The sequence below is a fragment of the Arachis stenosperma genome, chromosome 3 (genome assembly GCF_014773155.1).
Source record: "Arachis stenosperma cultivar V10309 chromosome 3, arast.V10309.gnm1.PFL2, whole genome shotgun sequence".
In the NCBI taxonomy this organism is placed as follows: Eukaryota; Viridiplantae; Streptophyta; class Magnoliopsida; order Fabales; family Fabaceae; genus Arachis; species Arachis stenosperma.
This window is the reverse complement of record NC_080379.1, coordinates 27,515,317-27,536,122: the sequence shown is the minus strand read 5'-3', so window position 1 is coordinate 27,536,122 and position 20,806 is coordinate 27,515,317. Positions and strand designations below refer to the sequence as shown.

The window sequence follows — 20,806 nt, the reverse complement described above, 5'->3', positions numbered from 1 at the left end:
TTTAAAAGGTACAAAATGAAATAATAAAGTATACTTTGATAAATGCAGTACCAATCTAATGTTAAAAGTAATGACAATCTTCTATTTCAAAATACTATATTAAATTACGATGTAAATATTTTTTATCTATTAAAATTATGCATAAAAATAAAGAAGGCTTTGAATATAAATTTTTATTCCTGCTTTAAATTTATATAAGAGTATTTATTTATTTTGGTCCCCAAAAAATCTTGGATCAGACACTTTAGTTTCTAACTAAAATTAATTATTCAATTAATTTCTAACAATTAACTCCGTCAGTCATTTGAGTCTTTTGCTCCGTCAACTCTAACAGAGAATAAAATGGTCCCGGACAACTCTAATGGGAGACAAAATGGTCCATGCCCCCTCTATTCGAAAACTCGTCTGGTTTCCTCTTGAACTAACATACTATGCAACTCATGTACATTCCATTTATCCTTCACAGTATTATAGTTCATTTGGAAAGGATCATACTCAAACGGTAATGCGTTTAAAATAAACTGCACAAGAAAATTTTCATCCACTTTCATTCCCAATGACTTAAGTCTTACTGCAATATTTATCATTTTAATGACGTGCTCATGCATAGTACGAGAACCATCAAATTTTATGGTGGTCAAAGTGCCCATTAACGTCCCAACAAGAGACTTATCAGCAATTTGGGAGCGTTCTTCCACAAGTTTTATAAATTCTTTAGCATTATCAGACTTGGGAAGAGCTGACTTGATGCTGTTTACTATGCTCATTCGCATAAACATAAGACTAAGTCTGTTTGACCTTTCCCAAATTTTATAATGAGTCTTTTCTTCATTGCTATTATGAACAGTAATAGCAGCAGGTTTCTGAACTTGAAGTGCCAAATCAAGATTCAAGACACCAAGATAAAATTGGACTTGTTCAGATCAATCAGAAAAATTCAGCCCATTAAATATTAGAACAGACGTAGCATGCGAATGCAATGTGACATGAAGAATTGCTACAATTATCACATACTTAATATTAACACTTTTGAGTCATAAGATAATACATTATTCAGATTCAAAGAGCATTTATAGAAACATTCAAAATAAATTAATATTTTTCTTTGGGTGATATATCAATATACAATAACACAATGATGCTAATAAATTTAACTTTTAGTAAAGATACATGCACCAATTAAAAATATTTAATATCTTTAGATGTTTAAATACTAATAACAAAATATATATATATATATATATATATATATATATATGATAACAATTATGTTTATTAATTATATATAAGATCAACTAATTAATTTTTGGATAATCCTTAAATATCTCATAACAGTAAACTTCAATTAACATATAAATAATTATCATTTAGCATATTTTTTATATATAATTGATACAAAATAATAAACATGAAATTAACGACCACTTCGATAATTAACAAATCTTAAAATTTAATTTCAATACAAAATAAAAACTAAGCAAGTTAAAGAAATAGGATAATTTAAGCACACGAGTAACACATGGCCTTTGATTCTTACCGTGTCAATATATGATTTTAAAAACATAATCAATTATTCCTAATTGTCAATTATGTATGCGAATAGGATAAACAATCATGATAACTTAGCGTAATTTCACGAAACATTTAAGCCATGCTATGATCATTTAATTCATATAACATTCATCATATATACTGCAAATATTGTAATACATTACAATTATATATATATCTTGCAATAAACAATCATGCACAACAACATATAAATTAAAAATGTAGTTAACAAGTTTGTACAACTACAAATTTCATGCTATATCAATTTTGCAGTAAAAATTTCATTTTTATGGATAATCACAAATTTCACAACCTAAAGCTCTAATACCATATGTTAAACTTAATATAATTTCTAATATACATTATAAAATTATCATTCACATAAAAGATCTTGAAATTTATGACTATTGGTACAAAATTTAAAATTCACAAACTAACCAGTAAGTGCACCGGGTCGTACCAAGTAATACCTTAGGTGAGTGAGGATCGATCCCATAAAGTTTGATGGATCAAGCAACAATGATTGAGTGATTGGCTTAGTCAGGCAAGTAGAAATTGGTGTTTTGAGAATTAATTGCATAATACAATAATTCAGAGAATTAAGAAAGCAAACAGTAAATTTATGTGAAGAATATGGAGAAAACAGTTAAGGTTTCAGAGTTGTTTATCTTTCGGATTAACTTTTCTTACCAACTATTTTAATCATGCAAGGTTCAATTCATGGCCAACAGTAATTGACTAAACCCTGATTCCTTAGTAATTTAGTCTCCTCTAACCTAGTTAACCGCCAATTCCTTGGTCACTTAATTTTAATTAGAGGTTTAGGTCCAATTCTAGTTTATATGCCACAGAAACCCTAATTACCCAAATATAAGAGGATTATATGTCACGTATCTTGTTAAGTCTAGATCATTAGTGATTTCGGAGAAATTATTTTCAAACTGTCATTCAAGTAAATTGCTTTTCTAAGGTTCACAAGAACTCAAATAAAATAGGGGTTATGCTTCTGATCTACCCAAATCCTTAAGACGAAGAACAAAAACAAATTCTTGAAATTTAAATCAAAATATTTATTAAAATATAAGAATAATAGTATCAATCCATACAATAAATAGAGCTCCTAACCTTAACAGTGGAGGTTTAGTTGCTCATGGCTCAGAGAGAAAACTAGGATTCAGAAAAGCTGTAACGTGCGAAATGAGGTGCGTAAAAGATAAAAGGGCCCAAAGGGCTGAATCTTTTTCCTCTTTTATATCTAATCCTAATTAATGTAAAATATTTTCTAAAACTAAATAATATCTTTTCCTATTTATAAATAAAATAAAGTTTAATCAAAATAAAAAAAAAACTAAATCTTCGAATTCTCTTTAACAGGTGTAGGGACCATTGCACAAGCTAGGATTGGCGCCTAACTTCAGGATATTGAAGTTAGGCGTGGCCTTGGCAGCACGCTTTGGAGTTAATTGCTTCATCCGGCGCCTAACTTGGGATTCTCCAAGTTAGGTGCCAATATGGCCGTACATGTTGGAAAAGAAGTGTATACTATTATATATCGTTGGAAAGCTCTAGAAGTTAGCTTTCCAATGCCGCTAGAATCACATCAATTGGACCTCTATAGCTCAAGTTATTCTTGTTGGAGTGCAAGGAGGTCAGGGTTGACAACATCATTCACTTTCTTCCCTTCTTTCTAAACAAATCTTGTCAAATCCCTCCAAATGCTACTTGAAATAAAACAAATTACACACAACTCAAAGTAGTATTCATAGTGGCTAAAAATTATTTAAACCTTGATTAAACTTAGCAATTCAAATGCAAATTCACTAGGAAAAGATAAGGAAGATGCTCACGTATCAACTATCACAAATAAAATGAGAAGAATTACTAATCTTGATCCATGATGATAATAATATTATGAAAAATTCACTTTGTCTATCCTTTGCCTTCTTAATTCTTTTTTCAATTAAGTTATTGATGGTGAGTGAAGAAGAAAAATGAACTTTTTTTTAAATATTGGGCTTCAGTATGTGTAATCAAAATAAATGACCCAATCCATGTGTAATACGCCGTTGTGTAATAATTTTAATTTTACTTTAATTTTATTTTATTAAGTTTTTAAAGAAAAAGACTTATTATTTTTAGTGGGTCAACTATTTATTCTCTACTCAAGACCATATACCAGTTGCCCAAGAGGCATGACATGAGGATTTTCCAGCTACTCAAATTGTTTCTGGTCGTTTGTCTTTAGATTTAAGGCATCAGCCGTAGTCGTCTTTGGAACATTCTATGCCACGACATTCTGTTGATTCGATTAAGAGTGTCCATAGAGGAATTGGATGTCGCCAATCCCCAAGAGGTATTCATATGCCCGAGGATGTCGAGGAGGAAGACGATAAGCCTAGTGTAGGTGGGAATGAGATTAATGAACCTTCTGCAGATGAGGATGAGATTGATGAGCCTAGTGCGGGTGAGGATGAGGTTGACGAGCCTGGTGCGGGTAAGTTATTTACTAGTATTATCGTCTAATAAGTAAAATTGTATTCTGTATTGTTCTATCTTGTGTAGGACTATTCTTATTTATTATAGTTATCATGTTAGTGCAACAGATGACAGCTCCAATCAAGCAGTTCATGGCAAGGGCTACAATCTTAGGGTTGACCTGATTCGTAAAAGTCAAAATAAATGGAATCCTTCAGAGATCAAGAAAAGGCTTAAAAGAGGATGTTCCAAGGTGGCTCAAAACATAAAGAAAAATATCTTTAAATGAGTTATTATGCAGTTTAGTTAGTAGATTTGTGCAATATAAGTTTGTATGAGTTGTGTTGTTTTCATAGATGACTTTCTATTATTCTCAGACCTGTTTTCAATGTGAACTTTGAAATTAATTCTAGAAAAGTTGCAATAACATGATTCAACACTGGATACAACACTAAACAAAAGGATGAAGAATACAACTAACACAATTAAAGCATACGATACAACTGAGTTATTCCAATACCCCTAATATGACAACTAAGGATTTAGAGCCGAGCCACTAGCATTAGATCCAGCACGGTGTGGGCATCTATTTCGGCTATGACCCTCACCTCCACAAAGTCTGCAACGCCTAGGACCATGCATGTCACGCATATCCATTTCATTTAAGAAGCGAGTTTTTTTAGGGCGACCTTTGGTTACTCGCTTGTGGTGGGGATTGGGTATTAGTCTTGGTTCTTGATGCATTGGCCATGTTGTTAGATTTCCTAGTGGCCTGAATCGGGTTCTGGACACCTTTTGGATCTCTTCCATCCTATATACCCCATGCACATATTGTTTCCAATCAAGGTGCTGGTTCGCACAACAAGTGAGGACATGGTGACAAGGAATTCGATCTACCTGAAACTCACCATAGTCACAATGACAATGACGAAGATTCACCACAAACTCTATGCCGCTAGGCATCTCACGCACCTCAAAGACCTTGTTCTGCCGGTCAAATAAGTTAACTTGGATGCTTCTCTCTGGATGTTGATTTGACTGAATTTTTTCAGTTGAGAATGCATCTCCTGCACTTATACAAGCATCAACCTCAGACCTCTTCCTAGTGAACAACTCATTTAACCTGTAAAAAGTTGTCTTAACAAGGGATGTGATAGGTAGATTGCGTGCCCCTTTCAAAACTCTGTTAATGCACTCTACTAGGTTGGTGGTCATGTGGCCCCAGCGATGTCCCTCATCATATGCCAAATCATATTGCGATTGAGGGATATTGTCGAGCCAAAGCTTGTAAGCCTCACCCCGTGGTGCACGAAATTGTGATCATCAATGGCGCCATCAACATAGTACGCTCAATTGCAATCTCAACTCTTTATCACAACTTCACACAACTAACCAGCAAGTGCACTGAGTCGTCCAAGTAATAAACCTTACGCGAGTAAGGGTCGATCCCACGGAGATTATTGGTATGAAGCAAGCTATGGTCACCTTGTAAATCTCAGTCAGGCAGATTCAAATGGTTATGAATGATTTATGAATAAAACATAAAACAAGGATAGATTCATTGGTGAGAATTTCAGATAAGCGTATGGAGATGATTTGTCCCTTCCGTTTCTCTGCTTTCCTACTGTCTTCATCCAATCCTTCTTACTCCTTTCCATGGCAAGTTGTATGTTGGGCATCACCGTTGTCAATGGCTACAATCCCGTCCTCTCAGTGAAAATGTTCAACGCACCCTGTCACGGTACGGCTAATCATCTGTCGGTTCTCAATCAGGTTGGAATAGAATCCATTGATTCTTTTGCGTCTGTCACTAACGCCCAGCCTTCAGGAGTTTGAAGCTCGTCACAGTCATTCAATCATTGAATCCTACTCAGAATACCACAGACAAGGTTTAGACCTTCCGGATTCTCTTGAATGCCGCCATCAATTCTAGCTTATACCACGAAGATCCCAATTAAGGAATCCAAGAGATATCCACTCAATCTAAGGTAGAACGGAGGTGGTTGTCAGGCACACGCTCATAGGTGAGAATGATGATGAGTGTCACGGATCATCACATTCATCAAGTTGAGGAACAAGTGATATCTTAGAACAAGAATGAGCTGAATTGAATAGAAGAACAATATTAATTGCATTAATACTCGAGGTACAGCAGAGCTCCACACCTTAATCTATGGTGTGTAGAAACTCCACCGTTGAGAATACATAAGAACAATGTCTGGGAATGGCCAAATGGCCAGCCTCCAAAACGTGATCAAAAGATGATCTAAAGATCTAAAGATCTAAAAATCTCCCGATGAAAATACAATAGAAAAAGGTCCTATTTGTAGAGAACTAGTAGCCTAGGGTTTACAGAAATGAGTAAATGACATAAAAATCCACTTCCAGGCCCACTTGGTGTGTGCTTGGGCTGAGCATTGAAGCTTTCATGTGTAGAGACTTTTCTTGGAGTTAAACGCCAGCTTTTATGCCAATTTGGGCGTTTAACTCCCATTCTCTTGCTAGTTCCGGCGTTTAACGCCGGGCATTCTTGAGCTGATTTGGAACGCCAGTTTGGGCCATCAAATCTCGGGCAAAGTATGGACTATTATACATTTCTGGAAAGCCCAGGATGTCTACTTTCGAACGCCGTTGAGAGCGCGCCAATTGGGCTTCTGTAGCTCCAGAAAATCCACTTCGAGTGCAGGGAGGTCAGAATCCAACAGCATCTGCAGTCCTTTTCAGCCTCTGAATCAGATTTTTGCTCAAGTCCCTCAATTTCAGCCAGAAAATACCTGAAATCATAGAAAAACATACAAACTCATAGTAAAGTCCAGAAAAGTGAATTTTAACGAAAAACTAATAAAAATATACTAAAAACTAACTAAAACATACTAAAAATATACTAAAAATAATGCCAAAAAGCGTATAAATTATCCGCTCATCACCCCGCTCACATAATCTTTGGTAACGCATGTTAAATTCACACACCGTTCTAGAATAGCTTGCCACAAGAGAACAACACAACTCAGATAATAAACAATGTTGTTATTATCAAAATCGCCACATAATAATAAAAATATTATAATTTATTCACCTATGTTGATGATCAGCTTCTGTATATGCGGTGCCTTAAACCTTCTCAAGAAGTTGGATGCTATGTGTCTGATGCAAAACATGTGAATAGCTCTTGGATACTACCATGCTCCATTGCTACGAGCTATGGCTGAACTAATAGACTCGTGTCGATCAAAGAGAAGACTAATAATACCATCTCAATTCACCACATATGTTCGCAAATGGCTAAGAAAAAAGTGCCACACATCGGCAGTCTCACCCTCAACTATGGCAAATGCGAGAGGCACAATATCTCCATTGCCATCCTGTGATACTACAACTAAAAGAGATCCTTTATATTTTTCATATAAGTGTGTGTCGTCTACTTGTACTAACGGTTTGCAGCTTCTAAATGCTTTAATTCAAGGATAGAAAGCCCAAAAGACTCGCGTCAGAATCCGAATATCTTGCACCAACTCATCCCCTTGGTAGGCATATGCAGTTTCGTACTCAACGGTTGCTGATGGTTCTTTTGCTACCATTTCTTCAAACCATGTGGGCAAAGCTTCATAAGAAGCTTTTCACCCGCTAAATATTTTTTCAATTCCCTTTTGCTTAGCCAGCCATGCTTTGCGATAACTTATCGTATAATTGAACTTAGACTGTACCTCAGCAATTACAGATTTCACCTTTAGAGATGGGTTAGCTTCAACCAATGGTCTTATCGCTTCTGCAATTGTCTCTGAGTACAATTTAGCATGATCTCAGGAAATGGAAGCTCTGGTGCATGTCTGGCTACTATTGTATCTCTTTATAACCCAACAATATTGTCTTTTGATAAGACTAACTCTGATGAGCCAATCACAGAATGCTCCGTATTGTACACATTTTGCATAGAATGTCGTAGGCTCTTATTCGAATACCCTATAATTGACACCTCTCTGAATGGTATACTCTTTAATTACTGCAATCACTATCTCCCTCAAATTAAACACCATCTGCAACAACATGTGGGACTGCACTAATAACAATATAAAATAAATCATATAATGTTAAACTTATATTGACTAAAATAACTAATTATCTCTATAATAATAATAATAATAATAATAATAATAATAATAATAATAATAATAATAATAATAATAAATTACTAAAATAATTAACTATATCTAAATTTTTAATTAACATGATTACTAAAATAATAATTCCAAAATATGCTACCGCTAGTAATTACCTGCATTGACATATTTAGGAAATTCTGGTGCATGAATGGCATCAACATTCAAAGTATGCATGAAAGATGGCTCTCCGGATGGATGCCAATCCGCTAGTGTGTTTGCAACATCTGTCACATTTATGTCATCCATTATATCGTCTTCATCTTCATCTTCAGTTGGATCAAAAATTTGGTAATTGCCTTCAAACTTTTCTTCACTTTCACTGTTATAACCTATCCAGTCTATGTTAGGCTCCACTAAATTAGCCTCAATGATTTTTCGAACTCAACATATAACTCGATAATTGAGACTTGTGTTCTAGTTTGATGGTAGGTCAAAAATATCTCTTGCATACTTGTTTCATCATCCACATACATTATTTGAAATTGAACAAAACCACCAAATATCAATACAGGTTGTCTGTACAAAACATTTATTACTCTCTTCAATACTTGGTGATCTATACTTTGACAAAGTACACTCTTAAGTGATTCATATGTTATTCCAAGAGGAACAACAATAACACATAGTTTTTCACATACAAAACTTACACCTTCATGTGTTTGAGATAAAATTTGACTATTATAGTATATTTTTAAACTAACATAACCCTCCATTCTATACACAAACAATTTTATTCTCACTCAAAATACGAAACTCAGAAAATAAACAAACTCGTAACTAAGGAAGAAGGCAAGAAGAATATCCTACTATACCATCGCTAAACCACTAAATCTATCTAATGCAGTAAGCATCCCCTTTTTCTCCTTTTATAGTTGGTTTAATAATTTTTTAATATACATGGTACAAAACGGTACTAATGTATCCAGAATACGGCACTACCGTTTTATTTTTCCTGACAAAACGGCAACTACGTTTTACACTTTTTGCTATTTTTAATTTTTTTATATAACAATTCGGCATTGCCGAATTGACTTTGAACAAAATATTTTTTTAATTTTTCAAAATGTAAATCGGCATTGCCGAAATCATTTTTTAATGAATTAAAAAATTTTAAAATAACAATACAGCAATTCTGAATTGAACTTTAATAAATTTCAGTTTTCAAAACCCACATACATGTATAACATGATAATTACAAAATAACTTGGAAAAACACACAAAGTCTTCCAATAACAAAAAATAGAGCCAAGAAAAATTTCATAGGTAGAAAGAGAGAACTGAATTATGATTTCTTTTTCATAAAAACCAACTTTCATCAAGTTAGTTACATTTCAAAATAATCATGTAACTTCTTTTATTTATTATTTTAATTAAATATTTTATTAAACCAATAAAATAAGACACATCACACACATGAGACATCATATAATAATATAATTTCTTACAGCACCTACCTCAACATGTCACGGACCACACACTTTCTAAATCTATGTGACTGATAATACCCACCTCCTCCGCACTTCACCCACCAAAAGCATCCACCTCCACGTCCTCGATAACAGCATTACCTCCAACGCCGACAACATCCACCACATCTTCAAGACTAAGTTTCACAACTACCCCAAGGGTACGCCTTTCTTCACTCTCCGGCAAGCAATATAGTAGATTGTTGGACATTAGAACAACATGAGAAGATTATCCTTCGACATCATATGCAAATTCTCATTTAGAATGGACCCCAAGTGCTTCGTTCCTTCTCTTCTGGAGTCCATGCTGGTAGATAGTTTCAACCTCGCATCCAAGCTATCAGTACAACGAGAAATGTCACCGTCACCGCTCATGGAAACTGGAGAAATTACTAAATATTTGTTCAAAGAAGAAGCTGAAGAAAGCGATCAGAGTGGTAAACAATATGGCCATGGAGATGATAGGGCAGAAGAGGAGGGAGATGACAACGACGACGACGAGTCTTAACAAATCGGACTTGCTGTCTAGATTCATGGGATCCATTGAAGACAACAAGTACTTGAAAAATATGGTCATTAGTTTCCTGAGTATGAATTGGTTGAGAACAAGTTGAGAATTTTTCTTCTTGTGAACATTGAAGTTTTAGAGTGTGTATTGTGTAGCTTGAACTTGTAGTGTTAGGGGGGAGAACAGTGTCGTTTTTGAATAGAGGGAGTCATAGACTATTTTGTCCTCCATTAGAGTTGTCAGGGATCATTTTGTCCCCTATTAGAGTTGACGGAGCAAAAAACCTAAGTAACTAAAGGAATTAATTGTTAAAGATCAATAGAGTAATTAATTTTAGTTAAAGACTAAAGAGTTTGATCCAATTTTTTTTTGGAAACCAAAATAAATAAATACTCTTTATATAACTAACTTTAATTTGAGCCATTCAACTAACGGTTCATCTAGTTTACAGATGTATTTTCGTACAGATTTACAGATTTTTGTTTTTATTGTATTTTCTGTGGACACATGGAGTTTCTCTTTGGCTGGAAGTAGTTAGGTGTGAGGAAGCTGGCGAGGCTCATTGGAGCGTTGGGTGAGCCGGCTGAATAGCGTGACTCAGAACGAGATTTTGTTATAGAGGGTCCGTTGGTGCCATAGTTGGGCCTTTTGGTTTGTTCCTAAAAAAGAGTGGGTGTAATCCAAGAAGTGGTTCTCTGGGTCAGTCTTCTCCTCTCATCAAAGGAAACCCTATCAGCGTTAACCAAGACCGCCACCGTGGGCCTCGTGACTCTCGCTGTGCCCGGCAATTGGCTACTGTGTCTTTTCTGGGTGCTCCCTTCTGGTCAACGACTTCTCCACGGACGCCAATCTCCAAGTCATGTGTCGTACCCAGGAATCGGTGGTGCTCACAGACTTCGTCTTGGTCAGGTGCACTAGTTGCACAGTCCGCCATGCTTTTCGTCCTCCGCCGTGCTTGTCAATCGAAGGTAAGAGCTGCTCTTCCCATTGAATGATCAGCTTTGAGTGTTGGCATCGAAATATGATCAGGTTAGGTCAAGTATGTGTGTTGCATTTGAAATGTGTATTTTGAATTTTTAGTTACTAGTATTGGCTTTAGGGTGAAAATTTGAAATGCTGCTGATGTTGTGGATTTAGGATTAGGAATCCATGGTTTTAGTCGGTTGGAGCTTGGGTAGTTGGTTAAAGACTAAGTCACATTAGATCATCCTTCTTCTTCCATAAACTCCTATATGAACAAATTGTTAGATTCTTTAGACATATGTGTTAGATAAAAATTAGGAAGTTCAATATATTGTAGGTTTGGGAAATTGTTATTGCTATGCGTACTACTAGCTTGCTAGGAATGACAATGAATACATGTCCTTTCCCCCTTTGCGTCTAAATATTAGAGCTGATGTGAAATTGAGGACTTGTGGCACCTTACTAAGCATAAGCACCTTCACAGACACTGGAGACATAGACATGGTAATTTAAATTTTTTGTTTCGTAGAGGACATGCCACAACTATATCATGAAAAGAAGGTTGTAAATGATTTATAATTAGATCTTCATGTGTTTTTTATACTATAAGACCCGCTGATGTTTTTTGTTTTTTAATTCCTGCCACTAAATTCTAAAAAGGGTTTACCCTTTTGTCTACCATTTTGCTGGGAACCTTGTTGAACTTATGGTGCTTTGTAGGTTCTTAATTTTTTGTTTTTAAACTTCATGAAGATGATGCGCTAAAGTTGGTGTGCTTTGTTAAGGAAAGGAATATTTTCTTCAACCTATTTTTGCATTCTATGAAAAAATAGATGAATTAACTAAAGGGGTTAAGTAGAAAACAAGATGAGCTAATATTTGTTGTTGGTTTGGTTAACTTCACATTTTTTGTTTTTGTTTTTGGTGGATGTCTTGCTGAATTTAAAAGTCATATAATGTGTTTTAATTAATTAATTATAACTTCACTAGTGGTATAATGTGTTTTTTTATTATAATGCGGTGGAGTTTGTCACTTTTAGTCATTGCTTGATAGGATTAGTTCGTGAAGTCATGTAGTTGTCAGGCTAGAAGATTGCACACTTGTTGCCAATGGATTTCAAGGGTATGTTGAACGGTGAGGGTGAAGACTCAGATAGGAGTACCTCAAATGATAGTTGTGGACATTATTGTGCGAGTGATGATAATTATGACGAAGACGAAGGCCTCGAGCACCATGAGGGCTGCGAATCTGGGGAAAAAGTGTAGGGGGTGCTGTTGACGATAACAAGTCGGGTGGTGCATATGATGTGGCAGAGGATGGTCTCAGCCGTCCAGTTAGTGTGAAAGACTTCTTGGGAAAAGAGTTTGTAACGGAGGAGGATGCTTATGCTGCCTACAAGGAGTTCGCTAAATTAAAGGGGTTTTGGAGTTCGGAATGGAGATGTAGCTCGTGTGAATGGGGTGTTGATTAGGAGAGATTTTTCTGCCATCGACCAGGTACAAGACATACTAAGCACTATGACCATCCTGAGCAAGTAAGGCAGGAGAGGTTGGAGATTCGTACGAACTGTAAGGCAAAGTTGAAGATTTACTATGATATGCAACATATCGTGTGAAGGGTGAGGACCATCGTGGATGAACACAACCACGAGCTTTCTCCAGCAGTGTTTGCACATCTCCTTCCTAGTCATCGAAAGATGAGTGACAGTAACAAGGCACAGGTGGATAGTTTGAAGCAGTTTGGGATCCCCACCTCAAAAATAATGGCTTACATGGCGGGACAATCTGGTGGGTATGGCATGCTCCGGTTTACAAAATGGGATCTATATAATTATGTGCACAGACAAAGGGTTGTGCGAATATGCGACGCCGACACTGCAGCGACTATCAGTTACTTGGAGGGTAGGGCAAATGCTGACATGAGGACGGTGGCACGATACACATGGACCCCGAAAAATCGGTTGGGTAGCCTATTTCGGGCCGACAGTGTGATGATGACGGATTATCAACTATTTGGTGATGTGTTGAATTTTGATTCAACATACCAATCTAACAAGTACATGAAACCACTGGTGGTTTTCTCCAGGTTAAATCACCACAAATAGACATCAATTTTTGGGTTTGCGTTGCTGGAGGACGAAGAGGTCCGCACTTACAGGTGGGTGTTGTTGAACCTGCTCGATGTTATGGGCCAAAAGAAGTCGTGTGTAGTGGTGACCGACGGGGACAAGGCGATGCGCACTACAATGGCTAAGGTGATGCCGGTAGCGACACATAGACTTTGTGGTTGGCACTTAGAGAAGAATTGCGTCCAACGGGTGAAAGAAACAAAATTTTGCAAGGTTTTTAGGAAAGCAATTTATGTGAACTTTGAAATCAGAGACTTTGAGGAGTACTAGAAGGCATCCGTCGAGTCGCTTGGCCTACATGATAACTGTTGGGTTAAGTCCACGTACGAATGTAGAGAAAGTTGGGCAATGGCGTACCTTAGGGGCACCTTTTGTGTGAGATACAGGACAACATCAAGATGTGAAGGGATCAATGCTTTCATTAAGGGCTTCCTTAAATCAACTGATAGCATGTTAGAACTTGTGCATAGTTTAGACCGTGTTGTGAAAGACTATCGAAACAATGAAATTACAGCCCAATTCTACTCAACGTACTATAGTCCGGTGCTGACGACTGGCCTTGTTTCGATCAAGCTATTTGCATCAAAGGTGTATACACGAGCAGTCTTTAGTGAAGTGAAGAAACAAATTAAGAGTGTCGCGACGTTATTGTTTCAGAGCAAGGACAGCATCAGCACGACAACTGTGTACAAGTTTTCGAGAATGGAAAAACCAAATAAAACGCACAAGGTTTTGTTTGACCCGAACGAGGAAAAAATAGAGTGTGAGTGTTCGATGTGGAATAGTGAGAGGATTCTATGTAATCATATCTTTTGTGTGATGAAGTACGAAGGGTTGGAAGAAATACTGCATGGTCTTATTTTGAATAGATGGTGCAAGAATGCAAAGGATTGTAGATCGACACCCATTGAAAGTAAAGACAGCCATGAAGGCCGTTTGCTTCGATATGGTGCCCTATGTGGGGCAATGAGTTTAGTTGCACAACTTGGGGTTGAAGATGCTGTAGAGTTTATTGTGGCTAGGGATGGGATTGCCAGTCTCACTAAGGTGCTTCAGCAGAGATTGCATGAGGGTTGGGTGCCAACTTGGTCTATCGTCATTGTCTGGGATTAAGGACCCTGTCGTATCTAAGACAAAGAGGGCACCGAGGAAGGGAAAGGAGTATGAACCAGTTAGTTAGGGTGAGATGGAGCCAAAGAGACGACGTTGCACCAATTGTGGGGTTGCTGGACACACGAAGAGGACCTATATGTGGCACAAAGGAGATGGTGTTGCGGGGACTGATGGTGCGGTGGTCCAAGTTTTGTCGAGCGTTGTCCGCATGACGCAACTGCCCCATCCGCAACGCCAAAGATGCGTTATTGTCACACAAACAAGGTAAGTAAGTTGTTTCATCTAAATTCGAAACAAGTGAGTAATGTTATCTGATTAATTTCCGACATGTGACGCTCGAAAAAAAAGAGTATTAATTGCACTATTAAAACTTATTTTTCGATACGATACGGCTATGTCAAAGGTAAGAGTTTAAATGTCGGATATAAAGAATTTGGAGTTTTTAGACATTGAGTAGTGATGTGGTTTTTGGAGAAAATGATTTATCGTAGTTGGTATAGTTTTTACATAGTGTTGTTGCTTTTCGTTCTATGAGCCCCGTGTGACCTGTTGCTAAACTTAGTATATTCTTAGTAATGATTAACCCAACACTTTTTGCATTACAATATTTGACGTGTTTTGATTTGCAAACGGTGCACAATTGCAATCAGGTAGCTAATACAATTGCCATTATTTTAACACCTTCTTTGTAAAATGTTTGTATAACCCTCTAGAGATTAAGTTTCCTTAAACGTGCACTTCATATGGGTTAGTGGCCAAAAGGACAAGTTAGATATGATTTTTCTTGAAGCTTACATAACATGACATGAAACTGTGAAAATATTAAATGCAGTGTTGAAACAATTTCTTGTGCATACATAACATGAAATGAATCGTGAAAAAGTGTTCAGATTTGTGAAGTTGTTTTGCTTGATTAGCAGGGCTTTCAATCGGAGACCGGCAACCCTTGTGAAACTGGCAGGACGCGTGCGGATGGAAATACTCCGTCAATTGCTCATGGGTCCAGCAATCCATTTTGTCGCAACCCCTTGGGTGTTTGGGGTGGGAGCACTAATTTCTTCCTTGGCGGGCAACACATCGAGCAATTTTATGCGTCTCATAGTTGCTCGGGGCACATAGGTGAGCCATCTGCACATGCTTCCAGCACTAGTTTTCATAATCCCAATACATGGACAAATAAGGATTTGTTTGAAAGGTGGCTAACATAGGTAAATTTCTGAGAACCCGGTTTGGAAACTGCTTATTATGTGCTTTTATTCTCTTGTCTTGCTGGATTAATTGTTTGATAGATATTTTTTGTGTCCTTACACAGAATGTCCTCAGTAGGTCCACCTGCAGCGAAAAACATGGAAGTATCCCCAAGCAATGACGCGGGAAAGTGCTGCGAGTCAAGCACCCAGTTCAGTGTCGCTATCTATGGAGAGTCAACAACCCACAAGAACAAGTTGTATTTTGTTGCTTTCCATATTATTTTACAGGAGCAATATCAGTTGTGTGCATATGTGTGTAGTGAACATGTTGACTATGTGTTTCGGTTTATCTATAATGTAGTCAAATTTCCTCTTCCTTTGTGAGTTGTCTCACTATTTTTGTATGCAAAAAGAATTAGATGGGTGTGTTTTTGGTGACATGTAAGCAGTTTTCACAAACCAAATATGTGTTTGTCATGCTGCATCATACTCTGGGCACGATCATGGTTAAAAGGGTCACATTTTGCGTAAGTAGTGGTCTTGAAAGAAATTCTCATGCTTTTACTTCCAGCTTTGCAAGTGTAGTGACTTTTTTTTGCATGCATTGGAACCATAGGCCCATATTTTTCGGCCCAACAGTAAGTAAGCTTGGCTCAAATAATTTAAAAAAATGAAAAATTAATGTGGATCATGACCAAAGAAGACAAAATTCCTCTAAATTGGAACGAAGATAGGGATACGTGTGACCCAAATAGGGTTTTAATGTGTGGGGCTCGTAACACAGCTAATGTTTCTTGGAAGGTAGTCGTTGGTGTTTCTTTCTTCCGTGTGGGTGTATCCGGCCCAAGGCCAAAATTAGTTACACTGATTACTCATGATGCTACTAAACATGTGCTGCGTTCATGTAGAAAAAAAATTAATAATAATCACTGCATTTTAGAGTGCAAGGTCCATTAAAATCAAGTTCTCATGTGCTAATTATTTTGATGCAAACTTTGCATTTGTCATAGGTAACCCAAACATACACTGAGGCTTACAGAACACTAGTGCCTACAATCCCAAAAAATAAAAGTCTGTCCACATTCTATAAAAGTCAAAAAGCTATGTGCATACCCCCGAGGTGGCTACAAGTTTAGGATATATACAGAAAAACAAGACGGTAGCAGTTATGTTTCACTCTGTACACTCAAAAAGAACCTCGAAAATTCATCTCAAGTTTCTTGTGAAACATTCAGGGCTTGAGCAAAAAATTAAGGACCCTGATTGGCGCCGGAGCAAAAAGTTAACCAGTGGTTGAATTTAACAACAACGTGAACATGTCTAGAGTGACTTCCTCTACTAGCGTGCGAACGCCTTTGCGACAACTTCCTGTGTAATCCCGTTGTGTGACTTCAAGACTAAATCCATGGTTAAGCACATTCGCGTCACACTATTCACATACTGAAACAAACGGACAGAAAAAAGAGACATTATTAACAACGAGAAACACTCTTCTACAAGCTCACATACATGAAATAATATAAAAAAAATCAATTAGTTAGACGGCGCAGCATACTTGTCCCCCATCCTCTTCCCATAGGTGCTCTCGAATCATCCATTGGGCGACCCACACGCCACAATCCATGCTGTTTAGGCACACAGTAAATTTTGGGTTTTTGGCAATAATTGAATCAACTTTGCAATAATTGACAGGAATTAATATAAGATACATCATTGTGGATGGAACAATATCAAAGATCAAGTTAAAATTGAGCTTCACATTCAGGCACACTAATCTAAATTGTCAAGAATGATCATGAGTCCTCCTCCTTGAGGATCATGTTCATTCACACTAATCTATATTATTTAAAGACCTCATCATGTGGTCATGAAATTCGCACGTTCTTTTGAACCCACCTTGTAAATTTAAAAAGCATCACACTTATTAGTTGGCAATTCATTTTTCTTGTTAACATAGGCATTGTTGGAAAGTTACTTGTAAATTGTAGCCAATAAAAATATGAAAGTAACAGTAGTGCTCGTTACTGAGTCGAATGTTTGAATACACATGTAGTACATATCATTATAGATTTAAAAGTTTAAACTTCTATCTGCTAAGTTAATTGATACATGTTGACAATCTGGCAATGTCATCCAAAAAAAACTAATTAAAATTTGCTAGTGGCTAAACATTCCGGCGAGTCAAGAAATAAAATAGGGGGAGTGATTTATGATTCGAGTTAAAGTTTAGTTCTGCATATAATAATTTTATATGTTTATTTTTATTCGAAATTCAAAACAAGTGAATAGTATGTAAAATTTGAATGTTTATTCTATTTCCTGTTTGATTATTAGCATGTTATTTACGATGAAGGTGGAATTGCATAGCAATGGAAAAGAAGATGTTACTCTTCTCACTAGCGAAGAATCACCGGGATAAACCAAACTGATGCAAACTTTGTCACATAATTTTAATGTCTTAAATCTTGTATGGTATAGAATGGAAACATGTACATGAGATGCTGCTAGGATCGCACGAGATATTAAATGCCATGTACTTACGAGTTCCCTTCTTGTTGAGGCACATCCGGCTCTTTGATGTCAAAGGTGGAAAACTTAGGACGCAACACCCCCTCCCCCGACAGCCAAGACTTTCCCAGTGTTAGTCCCTCGAGATGCAGTGCCTACGAAACACATGTAAATTGCACAAAGAAATTCATGTTCTTGAAACACCACGTTGAGTGGATATGACCGTTTGACAATGAAGTTGTTGCTTACCACTCACATCATCCCTGTCTTCCTTGCATCGACTTCATGTGGGTCCCGAAGTGAGTCAAGATAGATCAACTTCATCGGCGGCACATCGATATTCATGAGGTATCAGTGCCGGTCACACCATATCGGCTGATAAATCTAAACATACAACACAACTCACACCAGCTAGTCATGAACCTTATCCACCCAAGTGAAGAATATTAAAAAATGGCAGCTGTGTTCGTACCCTCATCACAAGGTCCACCTTGCTTTGCAAGTACTTATTACATATGGATGTCATGTTCCCGGAAGTCATGGAATGACCGTCGATTGTAACTTGCTAACAGTTAGATACACGTACACCGTTAGAGGATTTTCTCGGCTAGGAGCAGGGACAAATTCCTAAAACATTTATCAAAATGAAACCTCTACTATTTCTTTGCTTGACCGAAAAACTAATGAATAGAGCCATGAAATCATTAAAGTTAGCCTTCAATGCATAAGTGGAATTATTCATACATATAACTCCTAAGCTGAGGTAGAAAGACAATATATCAAATGCATTTATCGAGAGTCAGTTCTTAATATTCATGCTGCATACAGTTGAATAATTTGCTCTAACACTAACCTGCTCATTTATATGGTAAACTTAACTATTTCAAGCAGAAAAAAATTTCTATCACAGGTTGGCGAAAAATTCTACACACTCTGTAACTGAATTGAAGGTAATTAAACAATTCAAAATTTTGCTACATAATACGGCAAAGGCTAAATATCATGTAATTTAATTTCGTTATATAGTGGAGTGGCCAGACTTACCATAACACTTGTAGGTAGAAACCAACATTGTCGCTCGGAGGTAGTTGTCAGCATGCGAACCACGACATTAAGGACTTGCATTATTTCACCCAGAGGAAACCTCATTAGCACGATTTATGGAGTTAAAAATTCAGGTCGGCATTGTTTTCCTCGACACATTCAATTATTTATGTTTACTCACATCGTCGACAATCTCACATTTCGGAACAAGAGTCAGAAGTGCTTCCCTGTTATAGGTACAATCACTGACATCGATCTGAATTTCACTGTAGTCACATTAAAGTATATAACACTCGATTAGCATGACCATCATAACCAGCGGTGACAACGGGACAGAGGGTGTGTGCATTGGCGCTGTGTCAGCATATGCATACACTACGTGTTTAGTACCGCACCAGTAGATCATGTTAAGTACCTTTTCGGAAGATCTTAGCTGAAGATGTTGGTAGCTACAGCTAACTCCAGATCGGACAAATTTATTTCGTCATTCGAGCGAAAGACAAGGTTCATGAACTGCAACATATACATCAGATTACCGATAACTTACAGACTGGACCACGTCATTGAAAAACAACAATTGGCAAAGTATATTAGAAGATCGAATGTAACTCGTCACCTGTGGGATGCGCTCAACTTTCATACTCAGCAGACTGCTTAGGTTGACCACGTCGTCGGGAGCAAGGGTACGAACGTTGCACCTACGCCCTCCGGCTCCTTCGGGACTTGCAAGTTCTACACTGACATGAGTGTGCATTGGGGAGGTTTCTCCGACAGTGTCAGAGGTTAAATCCACCTGAAATATGGCACCGGATTGTGTTATAATAACCACGCAAGTAAGTAATGCGTAAGCAGTTTTAGTGAATATATGAAGAACAATTGGAATAGTACACACCACTTCAGGTGACGGCTTTGTCGGTGATACTTTTCAATTTGAGAGCGGCTGCAATGGCTTCTTCTTCTTTCTCTTCGTACTAAACAGCATGTGGTCGACACTGAAGGTCGTGTCGATAATGGGTCGATTTGTTGCGTCACAGGCAGTCTGGAATTTACCTTTTCGAGGGCATTTCATCGGTGCCTGACTTCTCAATCCACGATCGGGGGATTTCGACCCGTTTTCCACCGGCAACAGTTACAACCACTGCAACAGCCCTTCAAAAGTGCAGTCACCGGCATGAAAGATTTATCAGTGGCTAGTTCTTTGATCACATCTCTGATCTCCGACACCACCGCATCGTGTCGAGAAATGGCATCTGATAGTCTTCTAATGTCGTGGGAGATACCGGAGACAGTGCTAACCACGCTCATTGCAACCGGACTACAATCCTACGAGACATACATAATAGTGCATTTAACATTATATCCAGCGAACTGTGTTAGGTACAGACAAATACGAATAACAAGATTGGCATCCTTACATGGTGGTGTACTCCGCAGGAAGAGCCACAGCTTGCAGCTGAGAAAAGAGAACCATCGTCATTCGCATGAGTAACGCTGCAAGAACAACATCGATGGAAACAATGCCTCTCCCAGAATGGGCAACTTGGAACACGCCTACTTAATAGAACAAATGTGACGACGTCAGGCAGATAGTCAAGGGCTTAACTAAGAGGGCTTCGTTTTGTCCTTTTGCAGGCACAGGACATAGAGCATGTTGAACTGGAAGGGAGATGACATGGTAGGGGACCATTCGACGGTTGGA

General features: G+C 37.5%; 3 protein-coding genes across 3 annotated transcripts; 2 read left to right on the top strand and 1 right to left on the bottom strand.

Moving 5' to 3' along the window:
* Positions 1 to 389: 389 nt before the first annotated feature.
* On the bottom strand, positions 390 to 767 carry LOC130965767 (uncharacterized). The gene has a single exon (XM_057890529.1). It carries the CDS (start codon positions 765 to 767, stop codon positions 390 to 392), a length of 378 nt encoding a protein of 125 aa, XP_057746512.1.
* An 11,466-nt stretch (positions 768 to 12,233) lies between these two features.
* Positions 12,234 to 13,228, top strand: LOC130965766 (protein FAR1-RELATED SEQUENCE 5-like). Its single transcript, XM_057890528.1, has 2 exons — positions 12,234 to 12,385; positions 12,742 to 13,228. The coding sequence occupies exons 1-2, from the start codon at positions 12,234 to 12,236 to the stop codon at positions 13,226 to 13,228; spliced, it is 639 nt and encodes a 212-aa protein (XP_057746511.1).
* A 372-nt stretch (positions 13,229 to 13,600) lies between these two features.
* On the top strand, positions 13,601 to 14,365 carry LOC130965765 (protein FAR1-RELATED SEQUENCE 9-like). Its single transcript, XM_057890526.1, has one exon. It carries the CDS (start codon positions 13,601 to 13,603, stop codon positions 14,363 to 14,365), a length of 765 nt encoding a protein of 254 aa, XP_057746509.1.
* The last annotated feature ends 6,441 nt before the right edge of the window (positions 14,366 to 20,806 follow it).

Bases quoted from the DNA above. Each gene is read 5' to 3' on its own strand.
- LOC130965767 (XM_057890529.1), bottom strand. From the start codon at position 767: ATGAGCATAGTAAACAGCATCAAGTCAGCTCTTCCCAAGTCTGATAAT.
- LOC130965765 (XM_057890526.1), top strand. From the start codon at position 13,601: ATGGCGTACCTTAGGGGCACCTTTTGTGTGAGATACAGGACAACATCA.
- LOC130965766 (XM_057890528.1), top strand. From the start codon at position 12,234: ATGGATTTCAAGGGTATGTTGAACGGTGAGGGTGAAGACTCAGATAGG. The intron at 12,386-12,741 runs GTAGGGGGTGCT...TATCGTGTGAAG, and splicing joins TGCGAATCTGGGGAAAAAGT to GGTGAGGACCATCGTGGATG.